This window comes from Salvelinus namaycush, chromosome 6, assembly GCF_016432855.1.
Source record: "Salvelinus namaycush isolate Seneca chromosome 6, SaNama_1.0, whole genome shotgun sequence".
NCBI lineage: Eukaryota > Metazoa > Chordata > Actinopteri > Salmoniformes > Salmonidae > Salvelinus > Salvelinus namaycush.
In genome coordinates, this window is record NC_052312.1 from 22678994 (window position 1) to 22697399 (window position 18406).

An 18406-nucleotide genomic window follows, 5' to 3' on the forward strand; every position below is an offset into this window, starting at 1 on the left:
ATAAATTGCAATGTCCGTACTGTGAGATGCCTAAGACAGCGCTACAGGGAGACAGGACGGACAGCTGATCGTCCTCACAGTGGCTGACCACGTGTAACAACACCTGCACAGGATCGGTACATCCGAACATCACACCTGTCTGACAGGTACAGGATGGCAACAAAAACTGCCCGGGTTACACCAGGAACGCACAATCCCTCCATCTGTGATCAGACTGTCCGCAATAGGTGGAGAGAGGCTGGACTGAGGGCTTGTAGGCCTGTTGTAAGGCAGGTCCTCACCAGACATCGTTGCCTATTGGCACAAACCCACCGTCGCTGGACCAGACAGGACTGGCAAAAAGTGCTCTTCACTGACGAGTCGCGGTTTTGTCTCACCAGGGATGATGGCCGGATTCGCGTTTATCGTCGAAGGAATGAGCGTTACAGAGGCCTGTACTCTGGAGCGGTATTGATTTGGAGGTGGAGGGTCCGTCATGGTCTGGGGCGGTGTGTCACAGCATCATCGGACTGAGCTTGTTGTCATTGCAGGCAATCTCCCTCATGTGGTACCCTTCCTGCAGGCTCATCCTGAAATGACCCTCCAGCATAATGCCACCAGCCATACTGCTCGTTCTGTGCGTGACTTCCTGCAAGACAGGAATGTCAGTGTTCTGCCATGGCCAGCGAAGAGCCTGGATCTTAATTCCATTGAGCACGTCTGGGACCTGTTGGATCGGAGGGTGAGGGCTAGGGCCATTCCCCCCAGAAATGTCCGGGAACTTGCAGGTGCCTTGGTGGAACAGTGAGGTAACATCTCACAGCAAGAACTGGCAAATCTGGTGCAGTCCATGAGGAGGAGATGCACTGCAGTACTTAATGCAGGTGGTGGCCACACCAGATACTGACTGTTACTTTTGATTTTGACCCTCCCTAAGTTCAGGGACAATTTATTCCATTTCTGTTAGTCACATGTCTGTGGAACATGTTCAGTTTATGTCTCAGTTGTTGAATCTTGTTATGTTCATACAAATATGTACACATGTTAAGTTTGCTGAAAATAAACGCAGTTGACAGTGAGTGGGCGTTTATTTTTTTGCTGAGTTTGTTATTTTTTTTAATATGTTTTTTTTGGTGGGGGGCAGATCAGCTCTAACATTGCAGATAGATTGTAGCTTCCATGAATGTAATTGTCTGCATCATTTCCAATCCCCCATATATATTTTTTGTAAAAATATACAGTACCAGTCAAAAGTTTGGACACACCTACTCATTCAAGGGTTTTTCTTTATTTTGACTATTTTCTACATTGTAAAATAATAGTGAAGACATCCCAACTTTGAAATAACACATATGGAATCATGTAGTAACCAAACAATTGTTAAACAAATCAAAATATATTTTATATTCTTCAAAGTAGACATTCTTTACCTTGATGACAGATTTGCACATTCTTGGCATTCTCTCAACCAGCTTCACCTGGAATACTTTTCCAACAGTCTTGAAGGAGTTCCCACATATGCTGAGTACTTGTTGGCTGCTTTTCCTTTGCTATGCAGTCAAATCAAATCAAACAAATCAAATGTATTTATATAGCCCTTCTTACATCAGCTGATATCTCAAAGTGCTGTACCGAAACCCAGCCTAAAACCCCAAACAGCAAGCAATGCAGGTCTAGAAGCACAGTGGCTAGGAAAAACTCCCTAGAAAGGCAGGGAACCTAGGAAGAAACCTAAAGAGGAACCAGGCTCTGAGCGGTGGCCAGTCCTCTTCTGGATGTGCCGGGTGGATATTATAAGAGTACATGGCAATTTAAGGCCAGATTGTTCAAGATGTTCATAGAGGACCAGCAGGGTCAAATAATAATCACAGTGGTTGTAGAGGGTACAACAGGTCAGTACCTCAGGAGTACATGTCAGTTAGCTTGTCATAGCCGAGCATTCAGAGGTCGAGACAGCAGGTGCGGTAGAAAGAGAGATTTAAAAACAGCAGGTCTGGGACAAGGTAGCATATCCGGTGAACAGGTCAGGGTTCCCTAGCCGCAGGTAAAACAGTTGACACTGGAGCAGCAGCACGACCAGATGGACTGGGGCTAAATGCTTTTATGCTCGCTTCGAGGCAAGCAACACTGAAGCATGCACGAGAGCACCAGCTGTTCCGGAAGACTGTGTGATCACGCTCTCCGCAGCCGATGTGAGTAAGACCTTTAAACAGGTCAACATTCACAAGGCCGCAGGACCAGACGGATTACCAGGACATGTACTCCGAGCATGCACTGACCAACTGGCAAATTGTTTTCACTGACATTTTCAACCTCTCCCTGTTTTAGTCTGTAATACCAACATGTTTCAAGCAGATCACCATAGTGTCTGTGCCAAAGAACACTAAGGTAACCTGCCTAAATGACTACCGACACGTAGCACTTACGCCTGTAGCCATGAAATGCTTTGAAAGGCTGGTCAAGACTCACATCAACACCATTATCCCAGAAACCCTAGACCCACTCCAATTTGCATACCGCACCAACAGATCCACAGATAATGCAATCTCTATTGCACTCCACACTGCCCTTTCACACCTGGACTGTGTTCTTGGGGACCTTCAGTATTGCAGAAATGTTTTGGTACCCTTCCCCAGATCTGTGCCTCGACACAATCCTGTCTTGGAGCTCTACGGACAATTCCTTCGACCTCATGGCTTGGTTTTTGCTCTGACATGCACTGTCAACTGCGGGACCTTATATAGACAGGTGTGTGCCTTTCCAAATCATGTCCAATCAATTTAATTTACCACAGGTGGACTCCAATCAAGTTGTAGAAACATCTCAAGGATGATCAATGGAAACAGGATGCACCTGAGCTCAATTTTGAGTCTCATAGCGAAGGGTCTGAACACGAAGGGTCTGAACACATTTGCAAACATTTCTAAAAACCTGTTTTCTCTTTGTCATTATGGGGTATTGTGTGTAGATTGCACTTCCTAAGGCTTCCACTAGATGTCAACAGTCTTTAGAACCTTGTTTGAGGCTTCTACTGTGAAGTGGGGGAGAAGGAGAGCTGATTGAGTAAGAGGTCTGCCAGAGTGCCATGAGCTCATTCAGGCGCACTCCCGTGAGAGGTAGCTGCGTTCCATTGCATTTCTAAAGATAAAGGAAATCTCCGGTTGAAACATTATTGAAGATTTATGTTAAAAACATCCTAAAGATTTATTCTATACATCGTTTGACATGTTTCTACGAACTGTAATGGAATTTTTTGACTTTTCGTCTGGCCTGTGCGTCGTGAATTTGGATTTGTGAACTAAAGGCGTGAACAAAAAGGAGGTATTTGGACATAAATGATGGACTTTATCGAACAAAACAAACATTTATTGTGGAACTGGGATTCCTGGGAGTGCATTCTGACTCCACAACATGGCGAATAACTGTATGCTTGTTTTTGTGTCTGAGCGCCGTACTCAGATTATTGCACGGTGTGCTTTTTCGGTAAAGCTTTTTTGAAATCTGACACAGCGGTTGCATTAAGGAGAAGTTTATCTAAAGTTCCATGCATAACACTTGTATTTTCATCAACATGTATGATGAGTATTTCTGTAAATTGATGTGGTTTTGGAAGCAAAACATTACTGAACGTAACGCGCCAATGTAAACTTCGCTTTTTGGATATAAATATGAACTTTATCAAACAAAACATACATGTATTGTGTAACATGAAGTCCTATGAGTGTCATCTGATGAAGATCATCAAAGGTTAGTGATACATTTTATCTCTATTTCTGCTTTTTGTGACTCCTCTCTTTGGCTGGAAAAATGGCTGTGTTTTTCTGGGACTAGGTCATTTACTGACTTAACATAATCGTTTGGTGTGCTTTCGTCGTAAAGCCTTTTGAATTCGGACACTGTGGTGGGATTAACAACAAGTTTATCTTTAAAATGGTGTAAAATACTTGTATGTTTGAGGAATTTTAATTATGAGATTTCTGTTTGAATTTGGCGCCCTGCACTTTCACTGGCTGTTGTCATATCGATCCCGTTAATGGGATTTAAGAGTTTTTATTAGTTTAAATTAAGTTTAAATTAATTAGTTTAAATTAAACAAAAATAAAAAATATATCATGAGGTCAAAAATAATTTTGACAGTGACACATTTTTTGTTGTTTTGGCTTTGTACTTCAGCACTTTGGATTTTAAATTAACATAAATACTTCTACATTAATGTGGATGCTACCATGATTACAGATAATCATTGATGAATTGTGAATAATGATGAGTGAGAAAGTTACAGAGGCATAAATATCATAGTGTTTAGAAACATATTCTATTCTTATTTACAATAAAAATTTGAGCAGTGAGAATGCTGTTCATTGTTTACAACTCAGCGTTCAACACCATAGCTCATCACTAAGCTAAGGAGTCGGACTAAACACATCCCTCTGCAACTGGATCCTGGACTTCCTGACGGGCCGCCCCCAGGTTGTAAGGGTAGGCAACATCACACCTGCCACGCTGATCCTCAACACTGTGGCCCCTCAGGGGTGCATGCTTAGTCCCCTCCTGTACTCCCTGTTCACCCACGACTGTGTGGCCAAGCACGACTCCAACACCATCGGGACCCTGAGTGGCGCAGCGGTTTAAGGCACTGCATCGCAGTGCTAGAGGCATCACTACAGACCGGGTTCGATCACAGGCTGTATCACAACCTTCCTGACATCCAGGACCTATAGACTAGGCAGTGTCAGAGGAAGGCCCAAAAAATTGTCAAAGACTTCAGTCACCCAAGTCATAGACTGTTCTCTCTGTTCACCCGATATGGATGAAAATACCCTCAAATTAAAGCTGACAGTCTGCACTTTAGCATAGTCGGTCATTGTATAATTTCAAATCCAAAGTGCTGGGGTACGGATCCAAAAATACAAAACATGTGTCACTGTCTAAATTCTTTTGGACCTCACTGTATCTCTCATCCAAGATCTATAGAGAAAGGGGACCTTGAGTATTCTAGCAAGTATATTCCTACGTGGAGTATACAACCTGTCTGGAGCAACCCCAACCCTGTTAATCACTCAAGAGCTCTATCTCCATTTATGCCTGTGGGTGTAGACAGCATAAACATAAGCTACACTACATCCAAACTACTTCCTGAAAAATTATCATATCTAAATCTGAAATGTCATAGACAAAAATTGCAAGAACAGAACACCCTGGAGTCAGATGTTGACAGAATGTGTAATTTTTGTCTATTAAACACAAATGTTTCAAATGAGAATTAGGCAGCTCTGATGCTGAAAAAAAAGGAAATTCTTGCCTACTTCACCCATATTTAGTTTTAGCCAAAAAAGTAGTGTGTAGTTCCAGTAGTTACCTACATGGCAGAAAAGTAATTAACAACTTAAAACACTACCAAGATTAGAATTTTGTTGAAGTACCACCAAACTACTGAAAAATGTAGTTAAATTACTAGTTGAACTACATGTAGTTCACTACTCCAACACAGTCTCTACTTCTACTTTTACTCCACTATATTCCTAAAGAAAATATGTACTTTTTACTCCGTACATTTTCCCTGCCACCCAAAAGTACTTGTTACACTCGAATGCTCAGGTAGGACAGCAATATGGTCTCACTAAACACAAATACTGTGTTTGTAAAGGATGTCTGAGTGTTGGAGTGTGCCTCTGGCTGTCTGTAATTTCTTTTCAAAAAGGAAATCGTGCCATCTGGTTTGATTAATATAAGCAATTTGATGTACAGCAATTACTTCTACTTTTTACTTTTACTCAACTATGACATTTGCATACTTTTCCACCACTGTACTTAAGTACATTTAAAACCAGATCCTTTTAGACTTTGTTGGAGCAAAACTCATGACTATGATTACATTTCCATTATTAGCAGCATCTAAGCTGTCCACGTTGGAGAGCTAAGTCAGAATGGCCATATAAGGAATGGAACATATAGGACCAGTATAGGACCTATAGGACCCTGCTACCATTATAACCTATACAGCTGTCAGATGTGGGCGTTAACAAGCAAGAACTGAGATGGAAAAATGATGATAAAGAAAGGTCAAGGGAAGCTATTTTCATATAGAGGGAGGGGACTCTATACGTTAGAATACTATAAAGGCAGGACTCTGTAATATGAGAATTTAGTATTTTCCATGGAGGGGCTCGGCTCTGTTACGTTTGTAAAATAGTCTTTATATGGAAGGGCTCGGCTTTGCTACCTTGTATTAAAGTCTAATTTGAATTCACAAGTTCTAGTAAATGTGTTATATTTCTGAGTCAATATTCAACCACAACTTTTACTCAAGTAACGTAAACTCACCCCATTCCGTACAAATGTGCGCAACCACAACATTCAAACGAGGCTACAAAGAAAACTAATGGGACTGTAGCGACTGTGTTGACTTCAAAATCGGGGGTTTCTATTCAAGCGTTGATCGACATGGTAATGGCTCTATAGTATTGGAGAAAAGTTTTAAAAAACGGACCCTCCGTTACATCGTGACTTGTCATGTCGTAACGTACAGCATGCATAAAGCAACTATTTCTGTCTTACAATCTCTTTCCACCAGGTGTAGCACTTCTCTCATCATTTAAAAACAAGAAATGGACAGTGACGGGGGTAAGGGGGGGATACCTAGTTTTTTGCGTCATCATTGCATGCGATCATCATTCTCAAAGCCGCTGTTTCTAAGATCACTTTAGCGCCGCCCTAAAAACCCGATTCAGATTTGACACAAACCTTCAAATAGGTATGTAATGACACATTATATAAACTCTTTATAGTGTTTTATTTATATTTTAGAGGCGATAAGGTGATAAGTTGGACAGATCGAGTGAAAAAAAGCAATTTTCCCACACAACATCTCTCCTTCTCACTATCACGCATTAGTTTCGCTTCCCCACCCGCCATTTTTAAAAAGACCTGACGGGGCTCATTGCCTGCTTGAATTATGCAGAAATGGGCAGCGTTTAGGTCATGTAATTGATTCTGTTGGAAAGGGGAGAAATTGTGCTTTACAATGGTTTTGACATTACAGTTGATCTGTAAGTATTACGTTTTTGGGGAGCTAAAATAAGGGCAATTGTACGGACCAAGGCGATGTACGAGTTTATGTGAGTTTACGTTAGTATTTTACTGTGACTTTCACTTTAACTTAAGTCATTTTCTATTAAGGTATCTTTACTATTACTCAAGCATGACAATTGAGTACTTTTCCCACTACTGCCTGACTCCATGTGGATGGACAAACCCAACACAGTTTTATAACTCAATAATAAGGCCAACTAAAGGTGATGTAGTGATGCAGTCACTGGCAGGCACGTTCACAGATAGGGCTCTAGCCGTTCCTGAGCACCTAACCTTTCGCCCTCCTATAAGAAAAGTGCCCTAAAGAAAGTGCCCTTTCAGATTGGTAGTATTTTTTAAATAATATTAATATTATTATACTAGTAGTATATTTTATTTCCTTTTCTGTAAATAATTGCCCATCAAACTAGGTAATCTCTCATTTTCTAATCTTGGAAAATTCCCCTCCCCGCTCCTCTCCTTTTTTCTTTCCCACGCTAGAGTGCACTGCACTTGTCCTCCAGCTGCTGCAGAAGCTACCGGCACCTAGCGGTATTATGAGTAGTGGCACACAGGCTACTTTTTAAGTTGTATGTCGTCTCTCATGGTCAGTGACAGGGATGGGTTCAACTCAACTGTTTTTAAGTAGGCCTACAACGCAGATGTTAGCACTTGCCACTCCAAAGGTCGGTGCACGGCCCTGGTCACTGGAATCAATGAGGGGGTGGTCTATAGTTTAGTTTTATCACCTAACTAGCCCCTCCTCTACCAAGCTAACCTCCACCCTAGATACCACCACCAGGATTTATGCAGCTTCGCATCTACCTCTAGAGCCATTCTGTAGCTAGCTGAGAAGAGAGCACAGGAGGAGTTGTCTCTGACATTTTGTTGAAATCTTCTGAATTCTTCTCAGTGGGGGAGTACTGTAGAGAGACAACTGAAGTCTACCATATTTCATTTTTCGTGGAAACCAACAAGGCCTTTTTTTTCTCCCTCAACGTTGAAGAAACTGTACAACTAGCAACATGTGTACAGGAAAGTGCTCTAAGGTCATTGCGATCTCGCTCTACGTCCTGGCGGGGGTCTCAATCATCTGTAACATCATTGCGTTCTTCCCCGACTGGTCGACGAAGTACGCCAAGTTGGACAGTGAAGAAAATGGAGCCCGGATCACCGACGAGGTCAAATTCATGGGAGGTGTCATCGGCGGAGGAATCATGGTGAGTTTAAAGTTTAGTTAGACTATTATGCGACTTAATTGGTTTAAAAGACTCAGCTTTAGTTCAGTTCCATTTCAATCCAGTCAGTTTGAAAATGTTCAATTGAAATTGATCAAATTTGAATAGAAATGTCAGTTTATTGACAGAACTGAAATGGAATTGACCACAACCCTGGTTTAGACATGCTGATTCTACAGAGTATTGGTCACACCGTCAAAGGTTTGTGTGGTCATTTCCAAGATAAAAACAATTGAAGTGGAATAATGTAACATTACTGTGACCAACAGTTCCCAAATGTTAATTCCCCTGATGTTGCTGACTATATGTACATTTTAAATATGCTGTCTCTAAATATGCATCTCCACACCAACACAGTTGTGATGAAAGCATTCTCAAATGCTTTATTTTCCTATTCTCTCTCTCTCTCTCTCTCTCTCTCTCTCTCTCTCTCTCTCTTCCCTCTCTCTCTCACTCTCTCTTCAGTGCCTTATTCCAGCAATCCATATCCACCTGACTAGCAGCAATGGTTGCTGTGCCAACCGCTGTGGGGTAAGTCTAACTACACTCTAACTACTGCCCCCCAATCCCAACCTTAACCATTCATATCTGATCCTATATAAGTTGTTAAAGACAACTTCTGCCTACTTTAAGCCCATAACACCTTACACAATAAGAGGGTGAGGGACCTGGGACTATGGGTGGGGCAATGACAGTTACAGCCATAACGGTTAAAGAAAACATAGCTTGACTTTACCACCCCCTGCTGGTGAAACAGGTGTAATACCAGGAAATAATTCACTGGGCGTCTATGGCCAATGACTGCCCACAAAGTAACACTCACTCAAATGATGGTTAGTGTAATTCCACAATAAAGCAATTTGTGACAAGCAACATACCTCTTTTGGCAAAAGCATAACATAACACGATAAATCAAACATATAACTACTGGCTGAGAAACGCACTGTATTTATTCAACCTTTAGTTAAGCCAAGTTTGTAGAAGCCCAAATAAATCTTATTTTCTAAGTAGTAAATACACAACAAAGATGAAACGTACAACATACTCAACCTTCTCTTACCCTGACCCCTGACCTCTGGATTATCCTTGCTACATTTTAGATGTTCCTGTCCATTGGGTTTGCTGCTGCTGGGGTTGTTGGAGCACTGTACAGTCTGGCTACATCTGCCCTGGGCCTGTCCAATGGACCTGTCTGCCTATTTATGGAAACACCAACATCTGTTCCAGGGTGGGGGAGACCTTTCTTCAACAAGTAAGTTTATTTATGTATTTTATTACTTGTTAAAACAATTATTTTTATGGTTTATTTTATGTAGGCCGTAATTGTAAATAAGAATTTGTTCTTAACTGACTTGCCTAGTTAAATAAAGGTTAAATAAAATAAAATACATATTTTTTTACCGGGTAGTCCCATTGAGGTCAAAGACTGATTTTCCAAAGATAATATACAGTACCAGTTAAAAGTTTGGACACACCTACTCATTCCAGGGTTTTTCTATATTTGTACTATTTTCTACATTGTAGAATAATAATGAAGACATCAACACTATGAAATAACACATATGGAATCATGTAGTAACCAAAAAAGTGTTAAACAAATCAAAATATATTTTAGATTTTAGATTCTTCAAAGTAGCCACAATTTGCCTTGATGATAGTTTTGCACACACTTGGCATTCTCTCAACCACCTTCACCTGGAATGCATTTCAATTAACAGGTGTGCCTTGTTAAAACTTAATTTGTGCAATTTTTTCTTTCTTAATGTGTTTGAGCCAATCAGTTGTGTTGTGACAAGGTAGGGGTGGTATACAGAATATAGCCCTATTTGGTTAAAGACCAAGTCCATATTATGGCAAGAACAGCTCACATAAGTAAAGAGAAATGACGGTCCATCGTTACTTTAAGAATTGAAGGTCAGTCAATCAAGATCATTTCAAGAACTTTGAAAGTTTCTTCAAGTGCAGTCGCAAAAACTATTAACCGCTATGATGAAATTGCCTCTCATGAGGACCAACACATGGAACGGAAGACCCAGAGTTACTTCTGCTGCAGATGATAAGTTCATTAGAGTTACCAGCCTCAGAGATTGCAGCCCAACTAAATGCTTCACAGAGTTTAAGTAACAGACACATCTCAACATCAACTGCTCAGAGCAGACTGTGTGAATCAGGCCTTTATGGTCGAATAATAAAAATTTTAAATAAATGTAACCTTTATTTAACTAGGCAAGTCAGTTGAGAACAAATTCGTATTTACAAAGACGGCCTACATCGGCCAAACCCGAAACAATGCTGGACCAATTGTGCGCCGCCCTATGGGACTCCCAATCACGGCCGGTTTTGATTCAGCCTGAATTGCTTCAGAAAAACCACTACTAAAGGACACCAATAAGAAGAAGGGACTTGCTTGGCCCAAGAAACTGATGGAAATCTGTCCTTTGGTCTGAGTCCAAATGTGAGATTTTTGGTTCCAACTGGCGTGTCTTTGTGAGACGTAGAGTAGGTGAACAGATGATCTCCGCATTTGTGGTTCCCACCGTGAAGCATGGAGGAGGAGGTGTGATGGTGTGGGGGTGCTTTGCTGGTGACACTGTCTGTGATTTATTTAGAATTCAAGGCACACCTAACCAGCATGGTTTCCACAGCCTTCTGCAGTGATATGCCATCCCATCTGGCTTGCACTTAGTGGGACTATCATTTGTTTTTCAACAGGACAATAATGCATTCCAGGTGAAGCTGGTTGAGAGAATGCCAAGAGTGTGCAAAGCTGTCATCAAGGCAAAGGGTGGCTACTTTGAAGAATCTCCAATATAAAATAGATTTTGATTTGTTTAACACTTTTTTGGTTACTACATGATTCCATATGTGTTATTTCATAGTTTTGATGTCCTCACTATTATTCTACAATGTAGAAAATAGTAAAAATAATGAAAAAGCACTGAATGAGTAGGTGTGTCCAAACTTTTGACTGGTACTGTATGTATATTTATTTTTGCTATGTCTTTGGGGACTAGTCCTGGCTACTGTAAAGAACTTTCTGACAAAAGATAAATATAATTGATTGTTCCTCATTGCAGCAACGGGAGTTACCTGGGCGACAGTGACCTGTGGACAAAGTGTATAGAGCCCAAAGGTGTTGTGGAGTTTAACCTTGGGTTGTTCGCCACGCTGTTGGTGGTGGCAAGTCTGGAGCTGGTGCTGTGTGGAATACAGATGGTCAACGGACTGTTTGGATGCATTTGTGGCACCTGCGGCGGCAGGGAGGTGAGATATTGTGGGGGTGGGGGGAGTGGTAAGAGAGGGGATGAAAGAAATAAACAAATAAAGGAAGGAGGAAAGAAAGAGGATTGGTGTTCACCTAACCGTTGACCTCTATTTCCTGCCAGTAGGAAGCGTGATGATCCATGATGACCATCGACTGTGACCATTTTTCAACCATGACCACTTGACCACTTGAGGAACACAAAGAAGAACTGACCACAACCCATCTGTACCCATTTGTCAAGAGGAATGAATGGTTATTGAAGAAAGGTTGACGTATTCCCTGTCTCTTCTCTCTATGGCCTACAAAGAGTATTTATAATAGACATATAATGGCTTAGTGTACTAGGCTGTTCAAAACACATCAGTGACTGTAATAATCAGTAGTTATGTTCATTGATATGACATTCTGTAAATGTTATGTTTCTCATGTTTCAATATAATTCTATGCATATTTTATGTTATATTTTGCAATACATGCTGGGTGAAAAAAACTAATTCTGTTTATTCTTTATCTCGTTTTTGACGTTTTTTTTTTTTTTTTTACATTTCCTGGTCAAAATGCTTCTCATGAAAACATTTTATTTAATTGTAAGTAAATATGCTCACAGTTGAAGGAAGGGTATTATTCAACAGAACATATCTTATCATTATCATTCATTACATTAGCATTACATTTATTGAATGATTCGATGGTATTCCGTTACAAATGTAGCCTAGATGAAACAGTATGGAGGAAGAAATAAGTAAGACATTTAAAACTGCAATATGTCACTTTTTGGGCGAACCGACGAAATTCACATAGAATTTTAAGTTATAGATCTGTCATTCGCATTGAATGCAAGTCTAAGAAGCGGTAAATCTGTTCTATGTCCGTTATTTCTATACTTCCCGTTCTAACGTTTATTTTGTGCATCTTTTACTTTTGGCTTTAAACAGCTGACCAGCTTTAAACAGCTGAAAATACAATATTTTTGGTTATGGAAAATATATTTCACAACTGTTTGGTAAAATGATTATCTGCACTTGCTTGTTTTGTCACATAAACAAACTGTAATTAGTCGAACTGTTAGAATTTTTGCAAAGAGGAAATGTCGGATCGATTTCTGCATTTTGCACCTTTAAGCAAAACTATATGACCCCGACGTGATTTGAACACGCAACCTTCTGATCTGGAGTCAGACGCGCTACCGTTGCGCCACGAGGTCCATACAACATTATAGCTTTGTATGGTTTATACAACTTCTCGTGATCGTTAGTTGTAGTAAAATAGTTACGTTGTGACAGTTATTTGTTACATTGGTAACTACAACTGTACAAAATGGTTATTCCGATTTGCGAAATTTAGCCTAAATCAAATACAAATATACAATATAACGTTTAAATTAAAAACGTTTTGATACCGATAATGTTCAAATGGGATGTACATTCTTCATTACATAAAAAAAGAATAATTTCTGGATTCAAAACGTTTTTTTCCCCGAATCCAAATTAACAGTTATATCTAGCTATGTCGTGATTAACAGCATGCATTGCTAAGTGAATTTAAATGTCCGTTCCTTCTCTTCCAGTCACGTAAAAGTCAGTGGCTGGCTAATAATTCTCAATCTCACTTGGAAAGATAAAAGAAAATGTCGTCGAGGAATGCCATTAAAGTGCAAGCTGTTTCAATATGCTTTGTGTTGTAGTCACGACAGACAAAGATATATAGTTAAGCAAACTTTACTAGGCATGTTGTCAACCAGCACATTAATCAAGTAAGTAACAACTGGTTTCCGTTTCCTGTGTAACATCAATATGAGTAACATCAATATTGCTACACAAGCTACATACAAACAGAAAGCAGCTATAATAACAGTTAGCTAGTGTCATGAGAATTTTCAATCCCAATGATGATACCTAACAATCATTTAAGCTTTGACTAATTCCCAGAGGTTTGTAAAACCCTGGATTTAATAATAATTAGGCAAAGACTCAGATTCTGCAAAAGGTTTGTAGTTTATTCAGAGAACGTTCTGAAGTCAACCAAATTTTGAACAGTCTTTATAACCCCCTCTACGCACGCACAAACACACACACACACACAATTCTTGGGACGACTCTCTTCTCTGTATGCATCAATGATGTCGCTCTTGCTGCTGGTGAGTCTCTGATCCACCTCTACGCAGACGACACCATTCTGTATACTTCTGGCCCTTCTTTGGACACTGTGTTAACATTCCTCCAGACGAGCTTCAATGCCATACAACTCTCCTTCCGTGGCCTCCAACTGCTCTTAAATACAAGTAAAACTAAATGCATGCTATTCAACCGATCGCTGCCTGTACCTGCCCGCCCGTCCAGCATCACTACTCTGGACGGTTCTGACTTAGAATATGTGGACAACTACAAATACCTAGGTGTCTGGTTAGACTGTAAACTCTCCTTCCAGACTCACATCAAACATCTCCAATCCAAAGTTAAATCTAGAATTGGCTTCCTATTTCGCAATAAAGCATCCTTCACTCATGCTGCCAAACATACCCTCATAAAACTGACCATCCTACCGATCCTCGACTTCGGCGATGTCATTTACAAAATAGCCTCCAATACCCTACTCAATAAATTGGATGCAGTCTATCACAGTGCCATCCGTTTTGTCACCAAAGACCCAAATACTACCCACCACTGCGACCTGTACGCTCTCGTTGGCTGGCCCTCGCTTCATACTCGTCGCCAAACCCACTGGCTCCAGGTCATCTACAAGACCCTGCTAGGTAAAGTTCCCCCTAATCTCAGCTCGCTGGTCACCATAGCAGCACCCACCTGTAGCACGCGCTCCAGCAGGTATATCTCTCTGGTCACTGGTGACCCCCAAAACCAATTCCTCCTTTGGCCGCCTCTCCTTCCAGTTCTCTGCTGCCAATGACTGGAACGAACTACAAAAATCTCTGAAACTGGAAACACTTATCTCCCTCACTAGCTTTTAGCACCAGCTGTCAGAGCAGCTCACATATTACTGCACCTGTACATAGCCCATCTATAATTTAGCCCAAACAACTACCTCTTCCCCTACTGTATTTATTTATTTCTTTATTTTGCTCCTTTGCACCCCATTATTTATATTTCTACTTTGCACATTCTTCCACTGCAAATCTACCATTCCAGTGTTTTACTTGCTATATTGTATTTACTTTGCCACCATGGCCTTTTTTTGCCTTTACCTCCCCTATCTCACCTCATTTGCTCACATTGTATATAGACTTATTTTTCTACTGTATTATTAACTGTATGTTTGTTTTACTCCATGTGTAACTCTGTGTTGTTGTATGTGTCGAACTGCTTTGCTTTATCTTGGCCAGGTCGCAATTGTAAATGAGAACTTGTTCTCAACTTGCCTACCTGGTTAAATAAAGGTGAAAAACACACACACACACACACACAGAGAGACACAGACAGACAGACTTATCACCAGCCGTTTCTCGCCGTTCCTTTCCTCCCCAGATAAGAGAGGCCTTGGAAGGGCCCTCCTGTTGTCAGGTCATGTGTAGTCTACCAGCCTCTGTTTTCTCAACAATACATGTATCCCTCTTACAGTTTTTTAAAATTGTTTAAGCACAATTTTGAAAACAGGGCCCGGTTTGTCAAAACACTACACACAATTAGCACAACCCTACACCAAAGTAGCACAACACTTCAGATCATTTGCAAAATGGAACACTTTTGTCAAAACTATACACGACTTCATAAAAATAATATTTTGTTACCATACGAAACACACACTTTTCATATGACTTCAATCTTTTTGAACCAGTTACACACTGCTGTTGCTAACCTAAAACACTTTTAGCAAGTCTAATTGTCAGTGATTAGAGTACTGTAAATGAAGTACACAGAGAAAGTGCAACTATACAAACACTACACAAGACCAATGCTGCAGACTGAGGAAAATATAATTTATTTCTCTCCATATACCCAAATCAGTATACAAATTTCCTCAGCATCCATCTGCAAAACTCCCTGAAATACAGTGAAAGACACGATTGTGTAGTTCAGGATAGGTCTAGTATACAGTCAATGTAAAAAAGTCATGTGTGCAGTATGCAACATCACAGTGCTAAAGTGAACAATACAAACCTCCACATACTCATGCCGCAGCCGTTTGACCCTCTCTGAATTCCGCTCAAAAGGCACTCGATAAAGTTGTTTCATTTGAACCTGATGTCTTTTCAGGATGCGTGCCAGTGTTGACTGAGAGACCTGATGGACATTATTGAAAATGGCATGGTCACCGATAATGTTGGCTTGTAGTTCTCTGAGTCTGATAGCATTATTGGCCAAAACCATGTTTATTATCTCTCTCTTGTTCTTGCGTGAATATGGGCCCCCTTTCTCCTTGTCGTTCCCGACCCTCAATCCTATGTAGAGAATAATACATGTAACTTACTGTACAATGTCACAGGAAGGGGTATCACAAGTGCTGATATGGTGCATACAATAAGCGGCTGATTACTGTAACTGTAGACAGATCTTCTTTTACCTGTTTTCCTGTCGAAAAGTCCTGATGACAGATGCCACTGTATATCTGCTAAGATTTGGCTGAACTCTCAGTCCAGCCTCCCTCAGCGTCAATCCGTGGTTCACTAGTGTTGCCCACTAGTGTTGCACGAATGTCATTTGATCAGTTTGGTCCTCTTCTTCTTTGTGCACATTCTCCTCCTGCTTCAGGTCTTCCTCGACCTCTGACTCGGCCTCTGCCTCTTCCTCCTTCTCCTCCTCTGTGTACTCCTCCTCTCACTCGCACTCTTCTTCTGACTCCTTCCATTTTGGTTGAAGACAGGTGAACCTACCTGCTGCATTTTTATAGTGCTTAAACCTGATTGGTGTGTCTACAATTTAGCAATCATGTGTTTGTGCACCTGATGGCTGTGTTTAACAGATTGGCTCATAGGTGTGGTAATTTGACAGTCAGTGCTTTGGAATTGCAAGGAAGTGACATCATGATATACTTCTGTGTCTGATGTATACAAGTGTGTTTAGTGTTTTGCAAATCACTGTGTGTAATGTTTTGCAAATAGTGTGAAGCTGACAATGTGCTTACAGTTGTGCAAATCTAGCCTTGTGTTTTGCTCCTTGAGAGTAAGGTTTTGCTAATTGTGGGAAAAGTTACATTTTAGTGTGTAAGCAATCGTAAAAAACTAACTTTTCCCACATAGTAATAGAATGGTCTAGTCACACATTATGGAATTATGACTCTTAACACATTTCATACATCTATATGATTTCAGGGTGGAATCATTTAGTCATTACTTTAAACATATAAATTCCTTTATCAGCTAGCTATATAAACAGAAAGCAGAGCTAGCAAACTTAGTTAAAGTTAGCTAAATAAAACTGGCTGAGGAAAATACAGTAAGTAGCTAGCAATGTCAATATAAAATGAATATAAAAACAGATTAAATTATTTATTCCTATTTAACAATATTTTCTTATACTGTATGAAGACAAATATATAGTAAATAAATAGTGTTCTCTTTCCAGTCTTTTCGGTCCTCTGGAGCAGCAGGTAGCCGGTTGTCACCGTCAAAATCACCGTCTTTTGCGCAACAGAAGTTAGAACTCATCGAATCCCATTGTGACGTAGAGAGGGACACTATTTGGCCCGGGGGACATTATTTGACATGTCAGGCCCTTGATAGGAACCGTAAAAGAGAGGCTGTGTGTGTGTGAATGCATTGAGCGCTTCCCCTTATAAACGCAGAAAAGAAACAGTCAATAATATCACAGACAGAGAGACATACATGTACAACACAGATATAGAGTGAGAGAAGAATGAGAGAAGATATGGAAAAAGAGAGCAGAGAGAGACAGAGAAAAAAAGAGAGGTGTGAGAAAAAAAGAGAGGTGTGAGAAAAAAAAGAAGAGGCGATGGAGAGAGAAAACGAGAAGAGCGATTGAGAGAGGGACTACTCCTTCTTTGCAGACTGATGATTCAGACCTTGTCTGCAGTTCAGAGAGGTAAGAGAGAGGAACCAAGGTACCGCTATTTACTTTAGATCTTAAGAACTTCAGAAAGAGAATCTCCCACTCACAGAATCATCAAACAGGTGAGTTCCATTCCATGCAATCACTATTAGCTGTGTATGACTCAAATATTTGTATGTACCAACATCATATTCACTCAACACTGGTACTGTATGCTTCCAAACATCAATGATACTTTGTAACTGCATCAATAACTGCAGCATCAATAACTGCAGATGAGGTAGAAATGATAACTTCATCTGTGTGTGTTTTTGTGTTGATACTACTGAATGTGTGTGTGTGTGTGTGTGTGTGTGTGTGTGTGTGTGTGTGTGTGTGTGTGTGTGTTTGTATTTACATTACAGTATAGGTGATGAGAGAAAGAGAGAAAGAGAAAAAGTCAGTGAAAAGATGAAATGACTTGACAGATAAACATCTCAACCTTTGCTTCACACAGAGTATCATCTTTTCTTTATTCTCTACAGTCACATATACCATTGCAATGGAGAGGGAAGTGACTGAATATGCAAAAGTAGACTCGAGTAAAATGTGCCAAACAGACAGTAAAATATACAATCTAGACCAGGGATCAGCAACTAGATTCAGCCGCGGACCGATTTGTTTCTTGAGCGGAAGATCAGGGGGCTGGAACATAATTACAAATGATTTGTGACTGCAAATTCACCACAAGATGCCCAAACAGATATAATTTTGACTAAAGCATACTCATTTCAAACCTCGCTTACGTTTGTATACATTCATGTCGTGTCTCTCTATTATGCGTGGGAATACTTTGGAACAGATTTCTTAAATTAAATCACTTGGAGCTGATTTCCTGGTGTTTTTTTGTCTTT

General features: G+C 40.4%; 1 protein-coding gene and 1 non-coding gene across 3 annotated transcripts; one reads left to right on the forward strand and one right to left on the reverse strand.

The window, feature by feature from the left end:
• Positions 1-7839: 7839 nt before the first annotated feature.
• Positions 7840-12063, forward strand: LOC120049286 (transmembrane 4 L6 family member 4-like). Of its 2 annotated transcripts, none has more exons than XM_038995537.1 (5): positions 7840-8270; positions 8754-8819; positions 9389-9540; positions 11366-11552; positions 11675-12063. In XM_038995537.1, exons 1-5 carry the CDS (start codon positions 8076-8078, stop codon positions 11675-11677), a joined length of 603 nt encoding a protein of 200 aa, XP_038851465.1. In that variant the 5' UTR covers positions 7840-8075; the 3' UTR covers positions 11678-12063. The 2 variants fall into 2 exon arrangements, with proteins under 2 accessions (XP_038851465.1, XP_038851464.1); XM_038995536.1 differs by having other exon boundaries at positions 7841-8270; positions 11678-12062.
• A 622-nt stretch (positions 12064-12685) lies between these two features.
• trnaw-cca lies at positions 12686-12757 on the reverse strand. The gene has a single exon. It is a non-coding gene; the product is annotated as a tRNA-Trp (tRNA).
• Positions 12758-18406: the final 5649 nt, after the last annotated feature.